Source organism: Sorex fumeus, unplaced genomic scaffold (assembly GCF_029834395.1).
Source record: "Sorex fumeus unplaced genomic scaffold, SorFum_2.1 ptg000035l, whole genome shotgun sequence".
Classification (NCBI taxonomy): domain Eukaryota; kingdom Metazoa; phylum Chordata; class Mammalia; order Eulipotyphla; family Soricidae; genus Sorex; species Sorex fumeus.
The window spans coordinates 40,446,313-40,470,435 of NW_026606092.1; the positions used below are offsets into that span (position 1 = coordinate 40,446,313).

A 24,123-nucleotide genomic window follows, 5' to 3' on the forward strand; every position below is an offset into this window, starting at 1 on the left:
AAAAAGTCAGAATAGAACCAACTTACAATAGTCTGCATGATGCAGAAACTGAGCATTCATTGAGGTTGGTATGTTACATACCTTGCACAGTGATTATGCTCTGGATTACTCAGTGAACAAATCATTATTATTGCTTTTGTAGAATTCACAGGACGGGAGGCACGAAAGGGAAATGGATCATTAAATAAAATCTCATTTTAACTCAGTAATCTCATTTTTTAAAAAAATTGGCTTTCACCGTAATGCCAGCAGTATGGTGGCCTACAATGAAGGAACATGACTCAGTTGAGAAAATATAAACGTTTAGTATGTCTAGGTGATTTTAAGAATGAGAGAAGGGAGAATTCTATGAATTGAGGAAGGACAACCTCAGAATAAAATGAAGAGAAAAATTTGCAGGAGCAATTAGGGGAATTTTTTTTTTTAAGCATGTCATATGAGTTCTTTCTCCCTTTCTTTTCTTAACACGCGCAGATGCACGTAACCCCAGCCCCACCATTCATTACTCCATAAAAACATCACTCATGGTACCACTTTAGATCCAGCCTTCTTACCCCTTGCAGCCATGGTCTGTTTTCTAACTCTTTTCTTTTGTCGATATAACTAGATTCTTTTGAGTCTGATTAATTTATCCAGTCACTGTATGTTTGAGTTATTCACTCCTTTTCATTACTGAATGTCATTCCATTATTTGAATGTGTTCTGTTTTGTTTTATCCTTTCAGCCATTGAAGGACTTCATGAATTATTCCCAGTTTTTGTTTTGTCTTATTAATAGACCTATAAACATTTATATACTGTTTTTTACTATAGGCAAATATTTATACCCAGATGTGAATTTAAGCTCTTATTTCTGTAAACATTCCAGAGTGTGTTTGGATCATAGAGTAAGTATATATTTGGCTATAAAGGAAAAGGATTTTTTGGGGTGGCTGAACCACTTTATATCCCTATCAGCAATACTTGCAAGCTCCAGTGGTTTTACATCCTTTTTATTGTGCACTAGACATTTTGTTTTGCTTTTTTTTGTAAGCTTTGCAATAGTTATGTTTTTTCTCACCATAGTTTTATCTTACACTTCCCTAGTGCCAATGACATTTAACATCACATCTTTAATAAAAGTCTATTCCTTTATTTTTTTTCTTAATTTTTTTAATGAGCTTATGTTTTGAAACCTCTTCCTAAATTCTAGATTCACAGGTTCTTTTATAATTGTTGTTAGATATGTGATTTGCAAATATTTTCTCATTTTCTTTGAGTTTCACTTCCTAATCTTTTAACAGTGACTTTCACAGAACAGAAGTAAGTTAATAACCTCTAAAGTTCCTATTGGGTCACTAATGAACCTGTATCCAGCTATTTCAGAGTACACAGTGATTTCCAAAAATAATACAATTTCTTGGGACTGGATAGTCAAGTGGGTATGGCGTTTGCCTTGCACATAGCCAACCTGAATTTGATCCCTGAGGACAATTCCAGGATTAAGCCTTGAGCACTACTGATTGTGGCCCCAAACCCAAGAATGAAAAAATAAATAAATAAACAAATAAAATACTACTTTTTTTTTGCTTTTTGGGTCACACCCAGCGATGCACAGGGGTTACTCCTGGCTCTGTACTCAGTAATTACTCCTAGCGGCTCTTGGGGGGATCATCTGGGATGCTGGGAATAGAACCCAGGTCGGCCGTGTGCAAGGCAAATGCCCTACTCGCTGTGTTATGGCTCTAGCCCCCAATAAAATACTTTCTGACCATGGTGTAGTTAAACTAAAAATAATAACAAAGGGAAAGCTTTTTAAATTTGGAAACTAAGAATAAATTTCTAAACAGGTTTAGTACAATTATTATTATTTCTACCAAATACTCTGTGCCTTTCTCTCAGTCACTTATATAGTAAGAATGACAAGTAATATTTCTAAATTATGATTAGGATAATTCATGAAATAATGGATATCAAGTAAACTTTAAAATATAAAACAATTTGAACACATTGTTAATTTCAGGAAATGTAGATGCTAACTTTAATTTGTGGGGGGGGTAGGTTGGCGTAGTTCTCAGGGGGTCCAGGGGCTCCTCCCAGTGACTCTTGCCAACTAGACAGTGATTTATTGCTAGGATAGAATTTTTCACCTCTTAAAATGGAAAAATCTCTATCATGAAGGTAATTTCTAACCTAATGTGTTTTAACTTATTAAATGAATCATTTGAGGATTCTATCAGTTTAGCTAGATAATTGATATTTACTATATGGTTAGAAAAACAGAATATAATGGAGATGTAAGATATTTATTCCATGGATTTTCAAGCTCAGTATCTTTTACAAGGATGTTAGTAGAATGTGTACTCTCTTTATTTGCCGAAGAAACTGTTTTCTGGTTACCTAAATGTAAATACAATCACAGAAGACTTGAGTTTAGGTTTTCTAAGGTGTGCACAATATTCTGAGTTAACCCTAAGGCAATTCTACCTAAGTTTTAGGCTTAATTGTAAATATCTTATTTCCATAGGTATTTGTAATAATGATGAAGATAATTCTACTGAAAAATAACTTTTGCCCTTCAGAGTTTCAAGAAAAGGAAAGCTTAATGCTGCTATTTTGATTATTCATTCATTCAGTGAATATTTATTGAGCACCTTCTATGTTTCAAGTCCTGTTTATAGACATCGTGGATACAGCAGTGAGTAAAGTAGATAAAATCCAACCCTCATAAAGCTTGCGTTCTGGTGAGCAAGATAGATTAAAAATAGAGTATATTAGACACAGTGTGGACTTCCTAAAAAAAAAAACACTCTGTACTTACAGATATTAGAATATTCGTCATCTCTGAAAAGAGATGTTATTAGTAAGAGACTCATAGGGAACATTGTGGGATTTTGAAAATGTGTATTGGTTTGTGGTGGTTGCATAGAAAATGTAGGGGTGTGTGTGTGCGCGCGTGTGTGTTTGTGTGTGTAAAAATTTGAGTTGTAAGGTTTGTAACTATATATATGTTATAATATTCCATTTCTTTACCATTAATTAAATAGGGAATAGATTGAGGACATTAGGTGGTATAGGGAAAATTAAGATGAAGGAGTTTTAAAAAAAACTAATCAACCTGATAAAAAAAAAATGGACCTGAAGGAATTTTAAAAATATTTTGGGTTAGACTGTTCCAAGCAGAGGAGAGAGCAGTGAAAGGTCCTGAAAATGTGTTTAGCAGTTTGAGGAACTGTGGAGAAATTAATATGATTAGTGCTGTGAGAGATAGGAGTATTGATTCAGGGGGTTAAAATGCATCTGTGCTTTATAAGACATTTCTAAGGGCTTTGGTTTTTAATTATAAGCAAGACCATTAGAAATTTGAGGAAATAAAAGACATGGGATGATTTATATTTTTGAAAATTACTTTATGAAGCCTTAAAAAACACTCAGTATAGAGACCAGAGCAGGTGGAGCATTTATTTGCCTTTCATGAGGCCAACTCGCATTTGATTTCCAGCACCCCATATGGTCCCCTGATCAGAACCAGTAAGTCCTCAACACAGCTGGGTGTGGCCTTCCCACCCCCACCCATCAAAAATAAAGACAAAAGATGCACAGAGTATAATCTCTAATCCAAAATTAGGTATAATTTAATAAATTCTGAAATAAAAGTTACTGAAGGTGAAACTATGAAATTGTACTTGATATTATTTATTTTTATGTATACAACATGATTTACAAAGCTTTTTACAATAGGGCTTCATGTATACAATGATTTCACCTCTAATGCCACCACTTTATGATCCCTATCTCCACCAGTGACCCCAGGTTCCCTCCCATCCCCACCGTGACTTCTTGACAGATGCAATTTTTTTGAATTTTTTTTAATTGATTGAGGTTCTGTGATTTATAATACTGTTAATGATGCACATAATCCCAGTACTGCACCCATCACCAGTGTACCAACCTTCCTCCCCCAAAAACTTTAATCCATTTTTCACAACCCTAACTCACAAACTCAGTTGTATGGATCAGTTCTCCTGTTGTGTTGCCTTTGGCCCCTTGTTGGTACCTTGCTGTGTCTTTTTAAGTCAGATGAGAGAGATCATTCTGTCTCTCCCTTTCCTCCTGACTGATTTCACTCAGCATGATATTACCTCGTTTCATCATTCCAAGAACTTATATGGCTGTATTGTATGAGAGATCTATTCCTATTTGGTGGGGGGTGGAGTGGGGTGGAAATTTCCATATTGCTTTCTATAGAGACTGAACCAGATGAAATTCCCACCAACAGTAAAAGAGACTTTCTTTCTCACCACAAAACCCTGCCAGCATTGGCTGTTTCTAGACTTTGAAATGTGCCATTCTCACTGACACAAAATCGTTATCTCAGTGTTGTGTGTGTGTGTGTGTGTGTGTGTGTGTATTGAGGCACCCATGATTTATTTATTTATTTATTAATTTATTTATACTAACTTATTTATGATTGAGTTTCAGGCATACAGTGTTCCAGTATCAGTCCCTCCACTAGTGTCCTCTTATCACCACCAGTGTCCCCATTTTCCTTCATGCCCCAGCCTGTCTTTATGACAGACATCTTTTCTTTCATTTATTTTTCTTCCCTTTTAGGCATTCTGGTTTACAATACTGTTACTGATACGGTTTCATGTTTAACCACTTTACTATCTTAAGTACCCCATCTTCCTCCAGATGGGGCATTCTACCATTGTCATAGTATTCTGCTCCCTGCGTTACCCACCCACCACCTCTCCCCTCAAGCCCCACACCACCAAAGTGACATGTTTCTTACATCTCCCTGATCATGTGTAACAATAAGCACTTTTTATGTGTCTGTTGCTCATCTCTATGTCTTCTTTGGGGAAGACTAACACTTGATATTAAAATATTCTGCTAATTTTTAGGGGGGCCTAAGAGGTAGATGTTTATTAATAATGTAGCATGAAAGCTACATGTATTTATTATATGAGCTAGGAGACATGATATATATCCCCACAACAATACAAGAGTGCAGTTTGAAACAAATTTAAGAGCAGACATCTTTTTTTCAAAACCTGAAGTTTTTCTCCATACTGAGGTTTAAACCTTAATAAAGAAGGGGGCAAAGGGAGACTTTCTCATTTTAATTGTTCACTTGCATCAAAGAAGACCAATGTCCTTTTTTTTTTTTTTTTTTTGATTTTTGGGTCATACCAGGCAAGGCTCAGGAGTTTTTCCTGGCTCTACACTCAGGAATTACTCCTGGCAGTGTTCAGGGGATCATATGGGGTGCCAGGGATCGAACCCAAGTCAGCCTCATGCAAGGCAAATGCCCTACCTGCTATTCTATCACTCCGGCCCAGTCCCGTGTCCTTGCGATAAGAACTACTACAGAAGGAAGGAAGGAAGTTTTACCAAGGGAAGATTGTTGCTATGTTATGCCTAGTTTTCTGTTCATCAGGTATAAATTTCGGATTTCCTAAATTACTGCTTGAAACACCAAAATGTTTGAATAATGGTTCATTATAACCCTAAAGTTCTACCACTTGTTAACTAACATTCTCTATTTAAAATATAACATTATCTATTGTTGAAAGGTAACAATATCTGCTACTTTGAAAGTATTCTAAAAAGCATTAAGGGACGAGATCAGCTAAAAGATTATTACAGTGATCCAGTTGAAAGATTATAGTGTTTTAGTATTTGGGTGGTGAAAAATCATATTTAGTGTGTTTTATTTGAGTGGTTACCCCCACACAGTGCTCAGGGCTTACTCCAGGCTCTGCGCTCAGAGATCACTTCTCGGGGACCATATGGAGTGCTGGGAATAGAACCTGGGTCAAGCATGTGCATTTCCTAAAGCACCATACCCACTGTACTATCTCTCTGACTCCATATTTAGTATATCTTTTGATTATCAAAAGGACACTCATTTACTGATGAGAAAAAAGGATTCAGTGATGGTTTCTAAGTTTGGAGTTGAACAGCTGGAAGGATGGAAGTAGTCTTTGGTTAAGCTGGGAAAGACCAATAATTAAGACCAGGTTTGTGGGCTGCTGAATTGGGAATTAGTATTAAAACAGGTTAAGTTTTTTTTTAATTTTTATTAATTTATTTATTTTGAATACCCATCCCTCCACCAGTGACCATTTCCCACCACCACGGATCCCAGTATCCCTCCCACCCATCCCCCCCATCCCACCCTGCCTCTGTGGCAGGGCATTCCCTTTTGTTCTCTCTCTTCTATTGGGTAAATCAGGATAAGTTTTAAAACACTTGTCCACTTAAGAAGGCTAGTCAATTCAGTATATGGAACTAGAATTCAGAGGGAGATTTAGATTAGAGATACATATTTAATAATTGTCAGCCTTTAGATAATTTCTAAAGACAGGAACTAAGAGCTCTAAGGCAACAAATCTAGTAGGAATTGAAGAGGTCAGAGTAGTGTTATCTCCATTATACAAATGAGGAACATAAGACAGATAAGTTATTTAACATATGATGTCTATTTCTGAATTAAGCAATATATAACTTATTCAAAAAACAATGAAATATTCTGGAAATACAGTTCCTTAAAAAATTTGTTAGAATGGAGCTTACATATGACTTTTGTTTTTTGCCCCAGAATATTTAAATCATAGTGATTTTTCCCCCCCACTCTTTTGTTCTTTGCTTTAACTCAGCATAGGTCTGTTTTTGAGGGGGAATGAGGGGGGTGGTGAGAGCACACCTGGCAATGCTCAGGGTTTACTCCTTATTCTTAGCTCAATTATTACTTCTGGCTGTGCTTTGGAAACTATATGTGGTGTCATGAATTGAACTCAGGTTTGATGCATGCAATGCAAGTGCTTTAGCTGATGTACTATTTCTCCAGACCCCAACTTTTTAATAATATTGTTATTGGTATAAGGCATCTTTATGAAAGCATCCGTAGATCATACTTATATTTATTTTCACTGAATAATTTGAAGTCACATATTCTGTTAGGCATATATAAGGCTCACAGAAACTTTAAAGTCAATTTTATAATAATCTAACTTTATACCTGACTACATTAAGAATACAGAAATTAGGACCAGAGAGGTAATCCGGAAATTAAGGCTTGTGCCTTGCATGGAACCAGCCCACTTTCATTCCCAGCACCAAATAGCACCCCAAGAATACCAGGGCAACAGGGGTAATCCCCAGCACCCTGGGGGTTGCAGCACTGTATCCTTGGAATTGCACTGAGTTGCCCCTGGGCCTCTTGAGCTTTGCTGGGAATCCCTCCATTGCCACCAAATATATAAATGAAATTTTACTCTCAAATCTAATTATTTTAAAAATTCTTATTATAGATTAGGCAACTTGGTACAAGTAATGTTAGTCATTTTGATGTATAAAGTTGCTGCAAGTTCGCCTCCACTAAAATGCTCAATAATCTCTGACATTGTCCTTAAGACATTGCCAGTGTGTTCACAATAGCCAAAATTTGGAGAAAACTTGAGTGCCCGAGAACAGATGACTGCTTAAAGAAACTTTGGTACATCTACACAATGGAATACTATGCAGCTGTTAGAAAAGATGAAGTCATGAGATTTGCAAACTAGTGGTTCTACATGGAAAGTATCATGCTAAGTGAAATGAGCCAGAAAGAGAGGGACAGACATAGAAAGACTGCACTCATCTGGGGAATATAAAGTAACAGAATGGGAGTCGAACACCCAAGAATAGTTGAGAAAAGTACCAGGAGGTCTGCTCCAGGGTTTGGAAGCCAGCAGCACATGCTGGGGAAAAGGCAGCTCAGATAGAGAAAGGAACACCAAGTAAAGGATGTTTGGAGGAATTACCCGGGATGCGAGATGCATGCTAAAAGTAGACTATAGACCAAACAGGAGGGCCACTCAATACCTCTATTGCAAACTACAAGACTCTGAAGGAAAGAGTGAGGAAAAGGGAATGCCCTGCCACAGAGGCGGGTTGGGGTGGGGTGGGGAGGATGGGGTGTGGGGGAGGGAGATAACTAGGATCATTGGTGGTGGAGAATGGGCACTGGTGGAGCGATGGGTCCTTTATCATTGTATAACTGAAGCCCAAGCACGAAAGTTTGTAAGTCTACAACTGTACCTCATGGTGTTTTGCTAATAAAAAAAAAAAGACATTGCCAGTGCCTTCTTTACCCTCTCCCCCCACTTCCCCTTCCCCCCAGCCTTGCTTGGTAATCTCAATTTAAAGGCCATGGATTGGCCCCGCCCACCTCTGCAAATTTGTCAGGAGTTGGGGAGCGCGTCCCTTTCCCGTGCCCCTTGTGTGCGCCCCCTTTCCTGCGCCAGGACCTCACCACTGGGCAGCCAGAGGAGACTTTAGGGAACACCTGCCCAAGTTCCACCAGACCTCCCACCCATCTCTTCAGGGCCCTGCCCTCTGCAGGTTCCTAGGTCAGCCTGTCCCTGGGACTGGCTGGGGGCATTGCCTCCACATAGGCAGCGAGGCCTCTTCAAAAGTGGGTTTGACCTACTCTTGACGCGGGTGGTCATAGGTATATTTCCCACTCCGAGCACTCTCGACTCACATCCCAGCCTTTATCACCTAATTCTGTGAAAAAAATCCTGGGCGCCTCAACTACAATACAACAATAATCTACTGGCCAACTCCAATTCTGACAAAGACCAGTACGCAAGAAGCTGTACAAGCCCAATATAAAAGAGGACCTCCTCCAATGCTTCACTAGAAGCCCGTCATAAGCCACAGAGTAATGCCTGAGAGGAAGGACAGATTCTAGAAAGGGAGAAGGGTGATCACTAACTACCGACCTTATTCAGAATCATTTCCCATGATAAGAGGGAACAGTGCTAGTGAAATCCAAGGTTTTACCTCTAGACAACCACAACAGCATGAACAGGGCAAATCTCCACTACAGGTAGAGGACGAAGAAGAGTCTCGAATCCTCAACAGGGCTTACCCACAAATGTGCTCTCTTCGATAAAGAAGTCAGAGATGAAATGCTGAGGATGTTCAAGGAATTACTCAAAAAATCAATGGAGGAGACATACAGAAAATGAAAGGAAGAAATGAAAGAAACAGTGGAACGAATAGTTGAGAAAATACAGGAAGAAATGAGAGCAGAAATAAAAATGCTACAAAAAGAAGTGTCACAAATAAAGGATTCAGTGGATGAAATTAAAAACTCAGTGGGTGCCCTCAGCAGTAGAATGAATACAGCTGAAGACAGGATCTGTGAGCTTGAAGATGAGCAACAGAAATTGCATAGGGAACAATGGGGGGGAAAATAGCACTAAGGAGAACCAGAGACCTAGGGGATGACGCCAAGAGGAACAACATTAGAATCATCGGAGTACCACAAGGACAGGGAAGCAACCCCAATGAAAAAGTCACAGTCAAAGAAATCATTGCTGAAAAGTTTCCAGAGTTAAAGAATGCAGATATCCCATTTCCAAGGAGCCAGAACGGTGCCAGCTAAAAGAGACCCTAATAAAACCACTCCAAGGCATATCGTAGTCAGAATGATGGATGCTGTGGATAGAGACACAATACTGCACGCAGCAAGGTCAAAGAAGGAAATCACATACAAAGGAGCACCCCTTAGATCTACAGCAGACCTATCAGAGGAAATCCTCCAAGCCCAAAGACAATGATGGGATATAGTGAAAAAACTCAATGAATTGAATGTCTCACCAAGGATACTTAATTCAGCTAAACTCTCATTCAAACTCCATGGAATGATATACCATTTTGTAGATAAACAATAGCTCAGGAACTTTATAGACTCAAAACCAAATTTAAAAGAAGGATTATAGGGGCTCCTGTAAGATAAGAAGGAAAACACTTAAAACACAACCAACCCCTACAGAAATATAGCACAAAACCCCATGACAATAATCTCTCTCAATGTCAGTGGTCTAAATGCACCAATCAAAAGACATGGGGTGGCAAAATGGATCCAGAAACTAAAGCCAGCATTCTGCTGCCTACAAGAAACTCATCTGAACAGTCAGAGCAAACACAGACTCAAAGTTAAAGGACAGAAAACAATCTTGCAAGCAAAGAGCTCCCCCCAAAAAGCTGGGGTGACCATACTAGTATCTGACAACATATATTTCAGGTTGAAAAAGAGTAGAACGGACAGCAAAGGCTATTTTCTCTTCATCAAAGGATACGTACAACAGGAAGAAATCACACTCTTAAATGTATATGCACCTAATGAGGGAACAGCTAAATATTTAAAACTTCTGCTAACAGATGTTAAGGAGGACATTGCTAGCAACACTAGTAGCTGGAGACTTCAACATTGCCTGATCAGCTCTGGATAGATCAACAAAAACAAAACTCAGCAAGGAAACATTGGCTTTGAAGGAAGAAATAGAAGAGAAAGGATTTATAGACCTATACAGGGCTTTATACCCCCAAAAGAAAGAATACACATTCTTCTCCAGTGCACATGGAAAATTTTCCCAAAAGGCCACAAAACATACCTCAATAGAATCAAGAAGATAGAAGTAGTATCAACAATCTTTTCAGACCACGATGCGCTGAAGATAGAGGCGAATCAAACACAGAAACCGAGAAACAAATGAAACACCTGTAAATTAAACAACTCAATGTTGAACAACGAGTGGGTCATGAGGGAAGTCAAGAATGAAATCAAAGATACCTGGAAACAAATGAGAATGAAGACACGAGCTACCAGATCCTGCAGGATGCAGCTAAAGCCGTGCTAAGAGGAAAATTTATAGCGTTGCAAGCACCCCTAAGGAAGGAACAACCGGCCTACATAGATAACCTAACCTCCCAGCTCAAGATCTTAGAAAAGGACCAACAAATGGAACCCAAATTTGGCTTAAGGAAAGAAATAATAAAACTTAGAGCAGAAATTAACAACATTGAAATTCATAAAACAATCTGAAAGATCAGTGAAACCAAGAGCTGGTTCTTTGAGATAATAAACTAGATTGATAAACCACTCGCAGGACTCACAAAGAGAGAGAGAACCCTAATAAACCGAATCAGAAATGAAAAAGGGGACATCACAACAGAAACCAATGAAATTCAAAAGATCATCAGAGACTACTTTGAGAGTCTGTATGCCATGAAACAAGAGAACCTAGAAGAAATCGATAAATTTCTGGATTCCTATAATTTCCCAAGTTTGAACCAGGAAAACTTGGAATACCTGAATAGACCCATTCATATCAAGGAAATTGAAACTGGAATCAAAGTGTTTTCTAAAACAAAAGCCCACGCCCAGACGGATTCACTAGTGAATTCTTCCAGACATTTAAAGAAGACCTTTTGCCAGTTCTCCACAAGCTTTTCCAGGATATTGAAAAAACAGGAACTCTCCCAAACAGCTTCTATGAGGCACATATCTCCCTAATACCAAAAGCAAACAAAGACACCACCAACAACAGCAAAAAAACTATAGGCCAGTATCCCTGATGAACACTGATTTGAAGATCAACATAATAATAGCAAATAGAATCCAACAACTCATCAAAAAGATCATACACCACGACCAAATGGGATTCATCCTGGGGATGCAAGGATGGTTTAACATTCGGAAATTAATCAACATAATCCATCATATCAACAAAAGTAAAGAAAAAAACCATATGATCATATCAATAGATGCAGAGAAAGCTTTCAACAAGATGCAGCACCAGTTTATGATGAAAACTCTCACCAAAATGGGTTTTAAGGCACTTTCCTCAAGATTATCAAAGCCATCTACAACAAACCCATGGCAAGCATTATCCTCAATGGGGAAAAACTAAGGGCCTTCCCTCTAAGATCAGGGACAAGACAAGGATGCTCACTATCACCAATTTTATTCAATATAGTACTGGAAGTACTTGCAATAGCGATTAGGCAAGAAAAAGACATTAAAGGCATCTAGATAGAAAAGGAAGACATCAGGCTCTCACTATTCATAGGTGATATGATACTATATCTCGAGAATCCTAAATCCTCTACCAAGAAACTCCTAGAAACAATAGACTTATACAGTAAAGTCGTCGGTTATGAAATTAATGCCCAAAAAATCCATGGCCTTCCTATACACAAATAATGAGACAGAGGAAAGTGACATGAAAAAAATAATTCCGTTCACAATTGTGCCCCAGAATATCAAATACTTGGAATCAGCCTAACTAAAGAGATAAAGGACCTCTACAATGAAAACTACAAAATGCTACTCCATGAAAGAAAAGAGGACACGAGGAAATAGAAACAAACATATCCCCCGCTCATGGATAGGAAGAATTAACATCGTCAAAATGGCAATACTCCCAAAAGCATTATACAGATTCAATGCGGATACCTATAAGGATACCCATGAAATTCTTAAAAGAAATAGATCAAGCACTCCTGAAATTCATATGGAACAACAAACTCCCATGAATAGCTAAAGCAATTCTTGGGAAAAAGATGTGGGGAAGCATCACCCTCCCCAACCTCAAGCTCTACTACATAGCGATAATAATTAAAACAACATGGTACTGGACCAAAGGCAGGGCCTCAGACCTGCAGACCAATGGAACAGGGTGGAATATCCATTCACACAACCCCAAATTAATGAACATTTAATCTTTGATAAGGGAGCAAGAAATGTGAAGCTGAGCAAGGAAATCCTCTTCAACAAATGGTGCTGGCATCACGGGACAACCACGTGCAAGAAAATGGGCTTAGACCTCAACCTAACACCATGCACAAAAGTAAGGTCAAAATGGATTAAAGATCTCAACATCAGGCCTAAATCCATAAGGTACATTGAAGACAAGGTCAGCAAAACCCTCCACGACATTGAGGGTAACGGTATCTTCAAAGATGACACTCCACTGACCAACCAAGTGGAAACAGAGATAAACAAATGGGACTATCTTAAATTAAGAAGCTTCCGCACCTCAAAAGGTACAGTGCCCAGAATAAAAAGACAGTCCACAGAATGGGAAGGGATATTCACCAAGTACCCATCTAATAAGGGATTGATATCAAGGATATACAAAGCACTGGTTGACCTCCACAAGAAAAAACATCCAACCCCATCAAAAAATAGGATGATGAAATGAACAGAAACTTTCTCAAAGAAATCTGAATGGCTAAAAGGCACATGAGAAAATGCACTACACCACTGTTCATCAGGTAGATGCAGATCAAAACAACAATGAAATATCATCTCACACCACAGAGACAGGCCCACATCCAAAAGCACAAAAGTAACTGGTGTTGGTGTGGATGTGGCGAGAAAGGGACTCTCCTTCACTGCTGGTGGGAATGCCAACTGGTCCTGTCCTTTTGGAAAACACTATGGATGATTCTCAAAAAATTAGAAATTGAGCTCCCATTTGACCAAGCAATACCACTCCAGGGAATATATCCTGGAGAGGTAAAAAGATAGTCGAAATGACATCTGCACTTCTGTGTTCATTGCTGCACTGTTCGCAGTAGTCAAAATCTGGAAAAAACCCAAGTGTCCGAGAACAGGTGATTGGTTAAAGAAACTTTGGTACATCTACACAATGGAGTACTATGTAGCTCTTAGAAAAGATGAAGTCATGAAATTTACATACAATTGGTACTACATGGAAAGTATCATGCTAAGTGAAATGACTCAGAAATAGAGGGACATAGAAAGATTGCATTCATCTGGGGAACATAAAGTAACAAAATAGGAGACTAACACCCAAGAATAGCCGAGATAAGTACCAGGAGGTTTACTCCATGGCTTGGAGGCTAGCCGCACACGCTAGGAGAAAAGACAGCTCAGATAGAGAAGGGAGCACCAAATAAAGGGTGTTGGGAGGATCCTCCCAGACTGGGAGATGCATGCTGAAAGTAGACTATAGACCTAACATGATTGTCACTCAGTGCCTCTTTTGCAAACCACAGCACTCAAAAGGAGAGAACAAAAGGGAATGCCCTGCCACAGAGGCAGGGTGGGATGGGGGAGGTGGGTCTGTGGGAGGAATACTGGGATCATTGATGGTGGAGAATGTGCACTGGTGGAGGGATGGGTACTCGATCATTGTATGACTGAAACCCAAGCACGAAAGTTTATAAATCTACAACTGTACCTCATGGTGTTTCACTAATAAAAATTAAAAAAAAAACAAAGAAAAAAAGAGGGACAGATATAGAAAGATTGCATTCATCTGGGGAACATAAAGTAATAGGAGACTAACATCCAAGAATAGTTAAGTACCCGGAGGTTCACTCCATGGCTTGCAGGCCAGCCACACATGCTAAGGGAAAAGGCCGCTCAGATAGAGAAGGGAGCACCAAGTAAAGGGTGTTGGGAAGATCCTTCCAGGATGGGAGATACATGCTGAAAGTAGACTTCAGACCAAACATGATTGCCACTCAATGCCTCTTTTGCAAACCTCAGCTCCCAAAAGGAGAGAGAGAACAAAAGGGAATGCCCTGCCATAGAGGTGGGATGGGATGGGGGTGTGGGAGGGATACTGGGATCATTGGTGTTGGAGAATGGAAACTGATTGAGGGATGGGTACTTGATCATTGTATAACTGAAACCAAAGCACAAAAACTTGTAAGTCTACAACTGTACCTCATGGTGTTTCACTAATAAAAATTTTAAGTAAATAAGTATAGGCCATGGATTTATCATCATTTGGTCCTATTTCTTTGTTTTGAGAAACTGTTAAACTGTAGACATCCTACAAATAACTTGGCGAAATTCTCAATGTAATTAGAATCATTAGAACATCTTATAATTAGAATAACTTGACTGCTTTGAATAATTTTAATAAAATTAGAAATCTAGGAAAAACAGAAAACATATGACAGGGCAAATGAAAGCAACCAGTAGTATGAACAGATACTTCTCTTTCCTAATCTAATATACAACAATGAAAACAAAGATACTAATTTTATCAGATTAGCAAAATTGATAAAAGATTTTAATTTACCAATGCTAAAGAGATAGTATAGTGGTTAAAGCACTTGTTTGCCTTGTGCATGATCAATCCTAGTTCAGATACGTAGTCCCAGGAACACTGCCAGAAGTGATTGATTCCTGAGCACAGAGCCAGTCACCCCAGGAGCGCTGCTGGATATGCCTCCCCTGCAAATAGAACTAAAAGACTTATCCATCATTTGTCAGAGTACGAAGAATGGGCGTTCTGATCATTGTTGAAATATAACTTGTTCAAACCCTTTTGGAGTACAAATTTTACTGTGAATGCCATCATGATCATTTCTATTTCTCAGATTCTATTCTGTATATATTTTAAGGATATTTTAAAGTGTGTACAAGGAGTTTTATTACGGCATTATTCAAAATACTGAAAAAACTAGAAACAATCTTAGGTGAAGGAAGAGCATACAGAAGGCCCAAGTACAATCCCTGAGCACAGTCCAGGGCAATGTCCTAGCATAGAGCCAGGAGTAGCCCCAAGTGGTACAGTCCCCCCTAAAAAAGAAAAAGAAGAACGAAAAAAACCCAAACTGGAGATTATGAAATTAGAATAAAGCTATTATTTCGAGATAAGTAGCTCTTGTAGATGATTTAGAGGTATGTGTGTGTACTCATATATGTGTGTGTGTGTATATATATGAGTGTGTATGTATATATACACATAAGATTGTTACAGAATGCTAAGTACAAAAGAAAAGTTGCAGAATATGTGCTTAAGTTCTTTGGTGCTGACCACCAAGGCAATGCCCTGTGGTACTTAAAGGTCCCCCAGAGCTACATTCAGCAAAGGCCCATCTGGTGCCAGGGATTGAAAGGTTCTGTTCATCTTTGCACCCATGACCTCTGCTATATCTCCTGGGCCCTGGTTTTCACACACACACACACACAAAAGTTAGCAGTCTTTGATGCTTGAATACCGGAATCCACTAACTTATTGGAGTCTACAAGTGGGAGAACTGCTAGTTCTTCTTGGTTTCATATATTCACCAAATGTAAAAAGAGTCAGTTCCCTTCTTTACTCTTTGATTTTTCAGCAGGTAGTTTAGTTGACATGGGAAAGTGTTGTTTGATTCATTCCTTTTATTCATTTTCAAGATAATGAATTGGTTCCCTGCAATTCTAAGATGATAAATAAATACTTCTTTTAAATAGAACATCATTTTAAGTTTATGTATTAAACATGGCTGGAGCGATAGCACAGCAGGTAGGGTGTTTGCCTTGCATGCGACCGACCTGGGTTCAATTCCTCCGTTCCTCTCGGAGAGCCCAGCAAGCTACTGAGAGTATCCCGCCCACATCACAGAGCCTGGCAAGCTTCTCTGGAGTACTCGATATGCCAAAAACAGTAACAAGTCTCACAATGAAGACATTGGTGCTCGCTGCAGCAAATCGATGATCAATGGAATGACAGTGCTACAGTGCTATTGTGTTAAACATACTTGGTAGACTTCAGTATATTGTAATTCTTTTTTTTTTTGAAAGTTAAGTTCTCTCTTTGGCCACTAAAAGTCTCTTTTTTCCCCCCTTTTGTTGTGGCCTTTGTAGTTTTTATCAATCTAATACTTTCATTTATTTTTCAGTTATCTTGTGTATTTTCTGCTACAGACCTGAAATCAACTGTTTCTTCAGAAGCTTTGATTCTTTTACAGACAAGAGATATTTCAGAACCTCAACCTGTTATTATTCTTTTTTCTCTTTCTATGAAAGAAAATAAGTGAAACAAAGAAGAGAAGAAAAATGAAGAAAGAAGGAGAGGAGAGGGGAGGGAAGAGCAGGAGAGGAGAGAAATAAGACCTGTTGTTACTAATTCTTATTACACTAGCTTGGTTATTATGTCTGGGTCTTTTAGGTTTACCGTGTTGGAAATTATATTCCCATATGTTCTCTTTTTAGAGGATTTTTGTTTGTTTATGGGCCACACCAGGCGATGCTCAGGGCTCACTCCTTGTGGGGCTCAGGGAACCAAATGAGGTGCCAGGGATCGAACCCAGGTCAGCAGTGTACATGTACCATTTCTCCAGGTTATGTTTTTATTAGAGTAATTTTATTTAGGTGGACTTAAAGAATTATAGAATGATAATATCTTGTAATTGTTTTAATCCCATATTGTATTTCAGAAGTTAATTATAATATCAGTTTTTCATGGTAAAAATATGCTAATGTTATTCATATCCCGTATTACATTTTTTTCAGATAGTTAGTAATTGCAGTATCACCACATCAGTTATGTGTTTTAAAAAATTGTTGACGTTATAATTCCTTTGATTTATTTTAAAGATTTTCCTGAATTTATATTGTCAAATCAACTTGCTACTACTTACTATAGTTACTTTCTTTAGTCATCATTTATTCTTAGTTCCACTGGGAACTATATGTACTCTCTTTATAAGTCTTTATGATCAGAGATTACCTGAGAATTGGGTTCTGTAAGGGAATGTCAAGTAATACAGTATACATTGATGCTCAGAGTGGGACAACAGACAAGGCACAACAGTTATTTCATTAACTTTGATTCACGATGAGGTAAGAAATTGAGTATTAGCCTTTAGAAAATTTCATAACAATTTGCAAAAAGTTTGTCATAGATATGTTTCGCAGGAGTGTTAGTAACAAAAAAATTGGAAATTTAAACAAGGCAAGCAAACATAATTATTCCTTGGCCATAGACAGTTTATCCTAGTTAGTTATTATTAGCCTGTCATTGCCATATAGCTCTTAGTAATTAGGTACATACACATCTTGGCAGTAATGCGGGTTTGGTTCCAGACCATGACAATAAAGTTGTTATTGCAATAAAGCAAGTCAAAGAAGGGTTTTTTTTTCCCCCTTTTCGTCGAGGGAGAAGGGGAGGAGTAGAGGGAGGAAGAAGGAGGGAGAAGAAAGTAAGTCATAGAAGTTTTTGATTTCTCAGTGTATATAAATTTTATATTTACCCCATGCTGTACTCTGTTGTGTGTACAATAGTCTAAAAGGTTGTACATAGCTTAAATTTAAATTACTTTTTTACTTAAAAAATGCTAAGTATTCTTTGAGCTTTCAGTGATTAAAAGCTTGTGGAATAGCTTATTTGTTTCCGGTTGACTTTTTGGTTTGGTTTAGTTTGGTTTGGTTTGGTTTTAACAGCAGTGTTCAGGGCTTATTCCTAGCTCTGCATTAAGGGATCACTCCTCAGGACTTGGAAGATAATATGGGGTACTTTGATCCTGGGTCAGCTGCTTGCAAGTGTCCTATCCACTGTGCTATCACTCTGGTCCCAGTAGAGTTTCTTAAAGTACATGTATCTTCTATGCACAGTAAAGTGAAACACAAAAAACCAAGGGTATTTCAGGTAACTCTTCTAAGAGACAGGTTAAATATATAGGAGAGAAATTTACATGTGAACTAATGAAAGTTTCACCGAAGGGAAAAAAGAAGAGATCTCTATGCTTTGGTTTGAATCATCAAAGAGTGATAAAAGGATATAAGAACAGCATTAGGAAAACCTAGAATTATGGGTACACCAATACATAATGGAACTGGTCTGACAAGAACCAAATGGTTTTTATTAAGGATAAAGTACAGATTAAGTGGGATGGTATGGCACAGAATGGTTTTTTTTAAGACCTTCCAATGTCAGGTTAAACATAGTCCTCTAACTGGTAAGTATCTGTTCCATAAATGAGTACAAAGCACTTTTGTGCGCTCAAGAATTCAGTAGTAAACAAAGTAGAAGCCCTATACTTTGCTACTTAAGTTCTAGTGAAAAGAAAAAATATATTAAATAATTTGCTATGTGTTAGTGTGTAGGTGATAAGAAAAAATGCAAAGTAGGTATTTTTAAGCGAGGAGGAAAACATACCTTTTTTGTACATCGAAATTAACAACATTGTATTAATTGCTTCTTGTTTTTATATTCTATTTGTTCACCTCTGAGTACTCTTTGAGAACTATCACTTCAGTTTGAATAACTAAAATTTAAGATTTTGTGTTCCTAGAGATACATAAACCTTTCTTTAAAAAAAGTTTTTCATTATTATAGCAGCTTAATTGCTTTATCTGTTTATTGAGTTTTGTATGTCTCTTTAATGATACTGATTTTACAGGCTCGGTGGTACTTGAGAGTAATCTCCTTTTGTATTTGTAGTTCTCTTGATAAATGCTCTTATCTCTAAATTTTTTGGGGAAAGGAATGGGAATTTGTTAGGTAAATATTGTTAGGTAAAATATGCTATAGTTTGCGGGTTCCAGAATGGGATTATTTATTCCTTCTGGAAGTCACTCTAATTCTCTCTTCAGTGTCTACACTTTTAACTGTTTCAAACAGGTTGCACACTTCTGTGTCCTGTATCTCAATCAGAATAAGTAAGGATCATGGAATTGGTAGGAGCATTTAAGTACCCTCTCTCTCTCTTTTTTTTCCTCTTTCGTCCATTGTCTTTTAATTTGTATCTCCTGACTTCTACCTTCTATAGAACTTTCTCTTTCATGTGTGGTTAAGGCTCTGGTTTTATATATAACTTTTTTTCCTGTAAACTTGATCTTACCCTTTTTATTTCTTTACATTTAAAAAAAAAACAACTTATCTGGCAAGCTACTCATGACGTACTTAATATGCCAAAAATATTAACAAGAAATTTCACAGTGGAGACGTTACTGGTGCCCACTCGAGCAAATCTGTGAGCAACGGGAAGAGAGTGCTGCAGTGCTATAGTCTATTGATTATATATTTTGAACGTTACATTTTGTTTTCAAGTGTTATATGCTTTCTGCCTTTTTTCATGTACTCTCTCTGACTCTGAGATTGGAAGCCCCACGGGAATTTAGCAGCACATATTAAATGTCTTATCTTTAGAAACTGTCCTGTTGATCCAGAGTGCTAATTGTTGACCTTCAAAAAAATAACACGAGGTTCGGAGCATATGCTATGCTTACGGTAGTCCTGGCTTTTGGTCCCAAGCACCAGATGATTTCTTGAGCATCTTTGGGAATAGCCATCAGCACTGCTGGTTATACTTCGCTACACCCCCTCACCCCCCACCAAACCCTCATAAAAATGACTTGAGAGTTAAACATCTGGGGCAGGGAAGTGAATTTGGACTCTGATAATAGTGTACAGTTATTGTGCTAATTATTGCTAAACATAACAGGTAGCCAGATAAATTATACAGGCTCATGCTTGACCACTTTATTATATGTTATCAACCCTACTTGGTCCTTCAAAGTTCCTGAACGCTTCCTAACTTCCCAACAGTTTTTCTCATTTCATGTGCTTCTTTTTTTTCATGTTATAGAATTATTTGAAACACTCTTTTATTACCAGTTTTTTTTTCTGAAATCCAAACTCTTTATTACATTTTTATGATTCACTGTATTTGTGCAGTGATTGGGTATAAATCATTTTAGAACTGAAATGACGATACTAATTCATCACTGTACAGGACAAGAAGGCCTTTGATTCTTATCCCAAAGAATTATTTCCGATTAATAAACTTTAGGGGATCCTGGGACTGGAGCGGTAGCACAGCGGGTAGGGCGTTTGCCTTGCGAGGGGCCAACATGGCTGACCTGAGTTCGATTCCTCCGCCCCTCTCAGAGAGCCCGGCAAGCTACCGAGAATATCTCGCCTGCATGGCAAAGCCTGGCAAGCTCCCCATGACGTATTCGATATGCCAAACACAGTAACAATTGTCACAATGGAGACGTTACTAGGCCCGCTCAAGCAAATCGATGAACAACGGGAGGACAGTGACAGTGACAGTAGGGGATCCTGAAATCATTTTGCCATAGAGTAATGAATCCTCATAATTGTGAGATTTGTTTTATTTGATATATGTCCATTATTTTTATGAGGTAGCAAAGGCCGTATATATTTTTAAATATTATGTATCAGTTACTGTTCAAAGTGTTGCAGTGTTTTAACACTTTCATTTTTTATAACATTTTTAATAATTAAAGCCTATTATTTTAGATTTGTTTTCTTTTTTTTTGAAGGATCAAAGTAATAATGAAATTATGATTGGAGTGATGTCAGGAGGAATTCTGATTTATAAGAACAGGGTACGAATGAATACCTTTCCATGGTAAGAATGTTAATACTTTTACTATTATATTACCAAGTATGATCATTTATATTAAGGAAAATGACTATTGAAGTATTTAATAATACTGTTGTATAACTTTAGCTTTGCCTCACTTACTTGAAATATTCACTTAAAGTATTCACTTAAAACTGATGTATTTCATTGTATATATAAATCTTCTGTGAAGCTTATAAAAGCAAATTAAAAATTTACTGTTTTATCAGTCCAGCACTGGGGTCCCCAGAGTGACACCTGGTGGTGTGTGGTGTCCAGATTCAAACTCCAAACTTTGGGCATGCAAAGCATGCTTCCTTAACTACTGTGTTTTCTCTCTCTGCTCCCCAAATTGCTTTGGGGGGTGTTTTTCAGGGGCAGCCCCCCTTTTTTTAGAGGGGTGGGCCATACACTGCAGTACTCAAGGGGTTACTGTTGGCTCTACAATGAGGAATTATTTTTGACTGTTCCTGGGGGGTGCTGGGGACAGAACCAAGGTTGGCCATAACAAGTCAAGACCTTTTACCTACTGTACTATCTCTCCAGCCTAGGGACAGACTTTATTGACTATGTCTCTAATGATTATTATATTTCTGTTCTTGGTCTACATCTATTAGTGCTCAGAAATTACTCCTGGCTGTGCACTCAGGGATCACTTCTGGCAGTCTGGCAATGTTTAGGAGACCATATGGGATGGTGGGTGGGATGCTGGGTATCAAACTTGGGTCAGCCATGTGCAAGGCAAATGCTCTATCCTCTGTAACGTTCCTCTGGCCTCTTATGAGATTATTTTTAAAGGATGAATAGCACAGTGGGTAGGGCATTTGCCTTACACGTGGCCGACCCAGGTTCAATTCCTCTGCCCCTCTCAGAGAGCCCAGCAAGCTACTGAGAGTCTCTCGCCCGCACGGCAAAGCCTGGCAAGCTACCCGTGATGTATTTGATATGCCAAACACAGTAACAAGTGTCACAATGGAGACATTACTGGGCCCGCTTGAGCAAATCGATGAACAACGGGAGGACAATGACAGTGAATAGAAATTTCTTCTTTGAAAAAAGATGTGTCAAAATATGTATGAAACTGTAAAAGACCTGCAATAGCCCAAACAAATCAGCAAGAAAAAAGAAAGATTAAGGCATTAACCCTCTGAGTTACAATAGTATTGAAAAGCAAATAGTGATTAAAACAGTGTTGTTTAGGAACAGAAACAGGTACACATATCAGGAGAAGGGAATCGAGTACCCAGAAAATAAATCCACATATATGTGGATATCTGATCTATGATAGACTAACCAGAGTAGTACAAGGGGGAAAGAATGCCTCTTCAACAAATGGTATTGGGAAAATGTAGCCGCATGCAAAGAAAAAAGAAAGAAAATCACTGGCCCGGAGGAATAGTATAGGGATTAAGGTGCTTACCTGCCTATGACTGACCCTGATTCTAACCCTGCATCTCCTGGAGTGACCCTTGAGCACAGCCAGTGTGTCTGGAAAACTAAAACTAAAAGTTAAAACTTTAATCATTGTTTTAAGTTTTACCTTTTCACTGCTTAATACTGTATGTGAAAATTAACTTTTAAAATGACTTAAATAATTCTATACAAGACCTAAAAACCATAAAAACGTTTATTAATAAAAACGCATGAAACACCCAAGACCTCAGTATCAGGAATGTATTCAGTGAATCGACTCCAATGGCAAGGGAAACAAAAGTAAAAATAAACAAATGAAAATATATCAAATTAAAAGCTTCTTTTAGGGATCCAGAGTGATAGTACAGTAGGTAAAGCCCTTGCCTTGCATATAGCCGACCCAGGTTCCATCTGGTACCCAAAAATGGTCTTCAAAACCAACCAGGAGTGATTAACCTCTGAGCATTCCATGAGTGTGGCCCAAAAACCTAAATAAATAAAAAAAGTTTAAAAGAAAATCTATGTTATCCAGCAATATCACTTCTAGGCATTTATCTCAAAGATATAAAAGCACCAATTCAAAGGAATTTGACTCCCCCTCCTCCCATGTTTATAACAGCGCTGTTTACTGTAACCAAAATATCGAATCAACCTAAATGTCCGCCAACAGATGATTTAATAAAGAAGCTGTGATCTACATATGCATATAAATGGAATTATATATATTATATATGCATATATAATGGAATACAGATGTGTGCACATATATATATAATGGAATGCTGCTCTGCCATTTATAATGATCAAAATACAGAATCAACCTAAATGCCCACCAGTAGATGACTGAATAAAGAAACTCTGAAATATATAGACTGGAAGCTACTTTGCCATTTATAAGGATAAAATTGTTCCATTTTGACAGAAATTGATGAATCATAAGGTAGATTCTGCTAGGAGAAACAAAGTTAAAGATATTTATCAGATGTTTTTACTCTTAAGTGGAATATGAATTACTAAAGAAAATAAAAAAGGAACGACACTAACTATAGTCTTGTTGAAATCTGTGGCAGCTACCTAAGGCAAAGGAGAGATATCTAAGAGTGAGGATACTTGATACACATTTCTTTGTAAATCTAAATAGTGTTACATTGTCTGCATATATCACAACTTAGCTATTCATTTCAGGCATACATTTACATTGCTTCTGAATTTTGTCATGTATGAGTAAGGCTATTATTAACATTTACATGCAGATTTATTTGTGGATATAAATTCCTGGTTCCTTTGAGTAAATTCCTAGAGTGAAGTTGCTGGAAGGTATGGTACATACATGTTTAGTTTTATAAGAAATTACCACACTGTTCCTCTGTGTGACTGTACTAGTTTTCATTCATACAGAATTGAATTAAGAGTTCTTCCTCCAAAAAAAAAAAATTTAAAAAAAGAATTCTTCCTTCATATATGCTCACCAAGTAGAAAAAATGGTCTTAAAGATAGAGTTCCTTAGAAATTTTGTATAATAGTCTTTTATCACATCTGTCTTTCAGAAATATTTCTTGGGGCCAGAAAGATAGTATAGCCAGTAGGGTGCTTGCCTTGCATGCAGCTGACCTGGGTTCCATCTTTGGCATTCCATGTGGTCCTCCAAGCCCTCCAGGGCTGATTCCTGAGCACAGAGCACTGAGTGTGACCCAAAACATAAAGTATTTCTTCCTGGTCTGTGATTTATCTTTTAGTTTGCTTGATAATTATCTTTAACTGTCTTTAA

At 37.9% G+C, this 24,123-nt stretch overlaps 1 protein-coding gene across 3 annotated transcripts in view; it reads left to right on the top strand.

Moving 5' to 3' along the window:
- The window catches only part of PTPN4 (protein tyrosine phosphatase non-receptor type 4), a 184,270-nt gene that overhangs the window by 102,027 nt on the left and 58,120 nt on the right, over positions 1–24,123 (top strand). For all 3 annotated transcript variants that reach the window (XM_056117536.1, XM_056117538.1, XM_056117537.1), the window contains exon 10: positions 20,860–20,948. In XM_056117536.1, the coding sequence (XP_055973511.1) occupies positions 20,860–20,948 (89 nt within the window). The remainder of the gene's footprint in view (positions 1–20,859; positions 20,949–24,123) is intronic.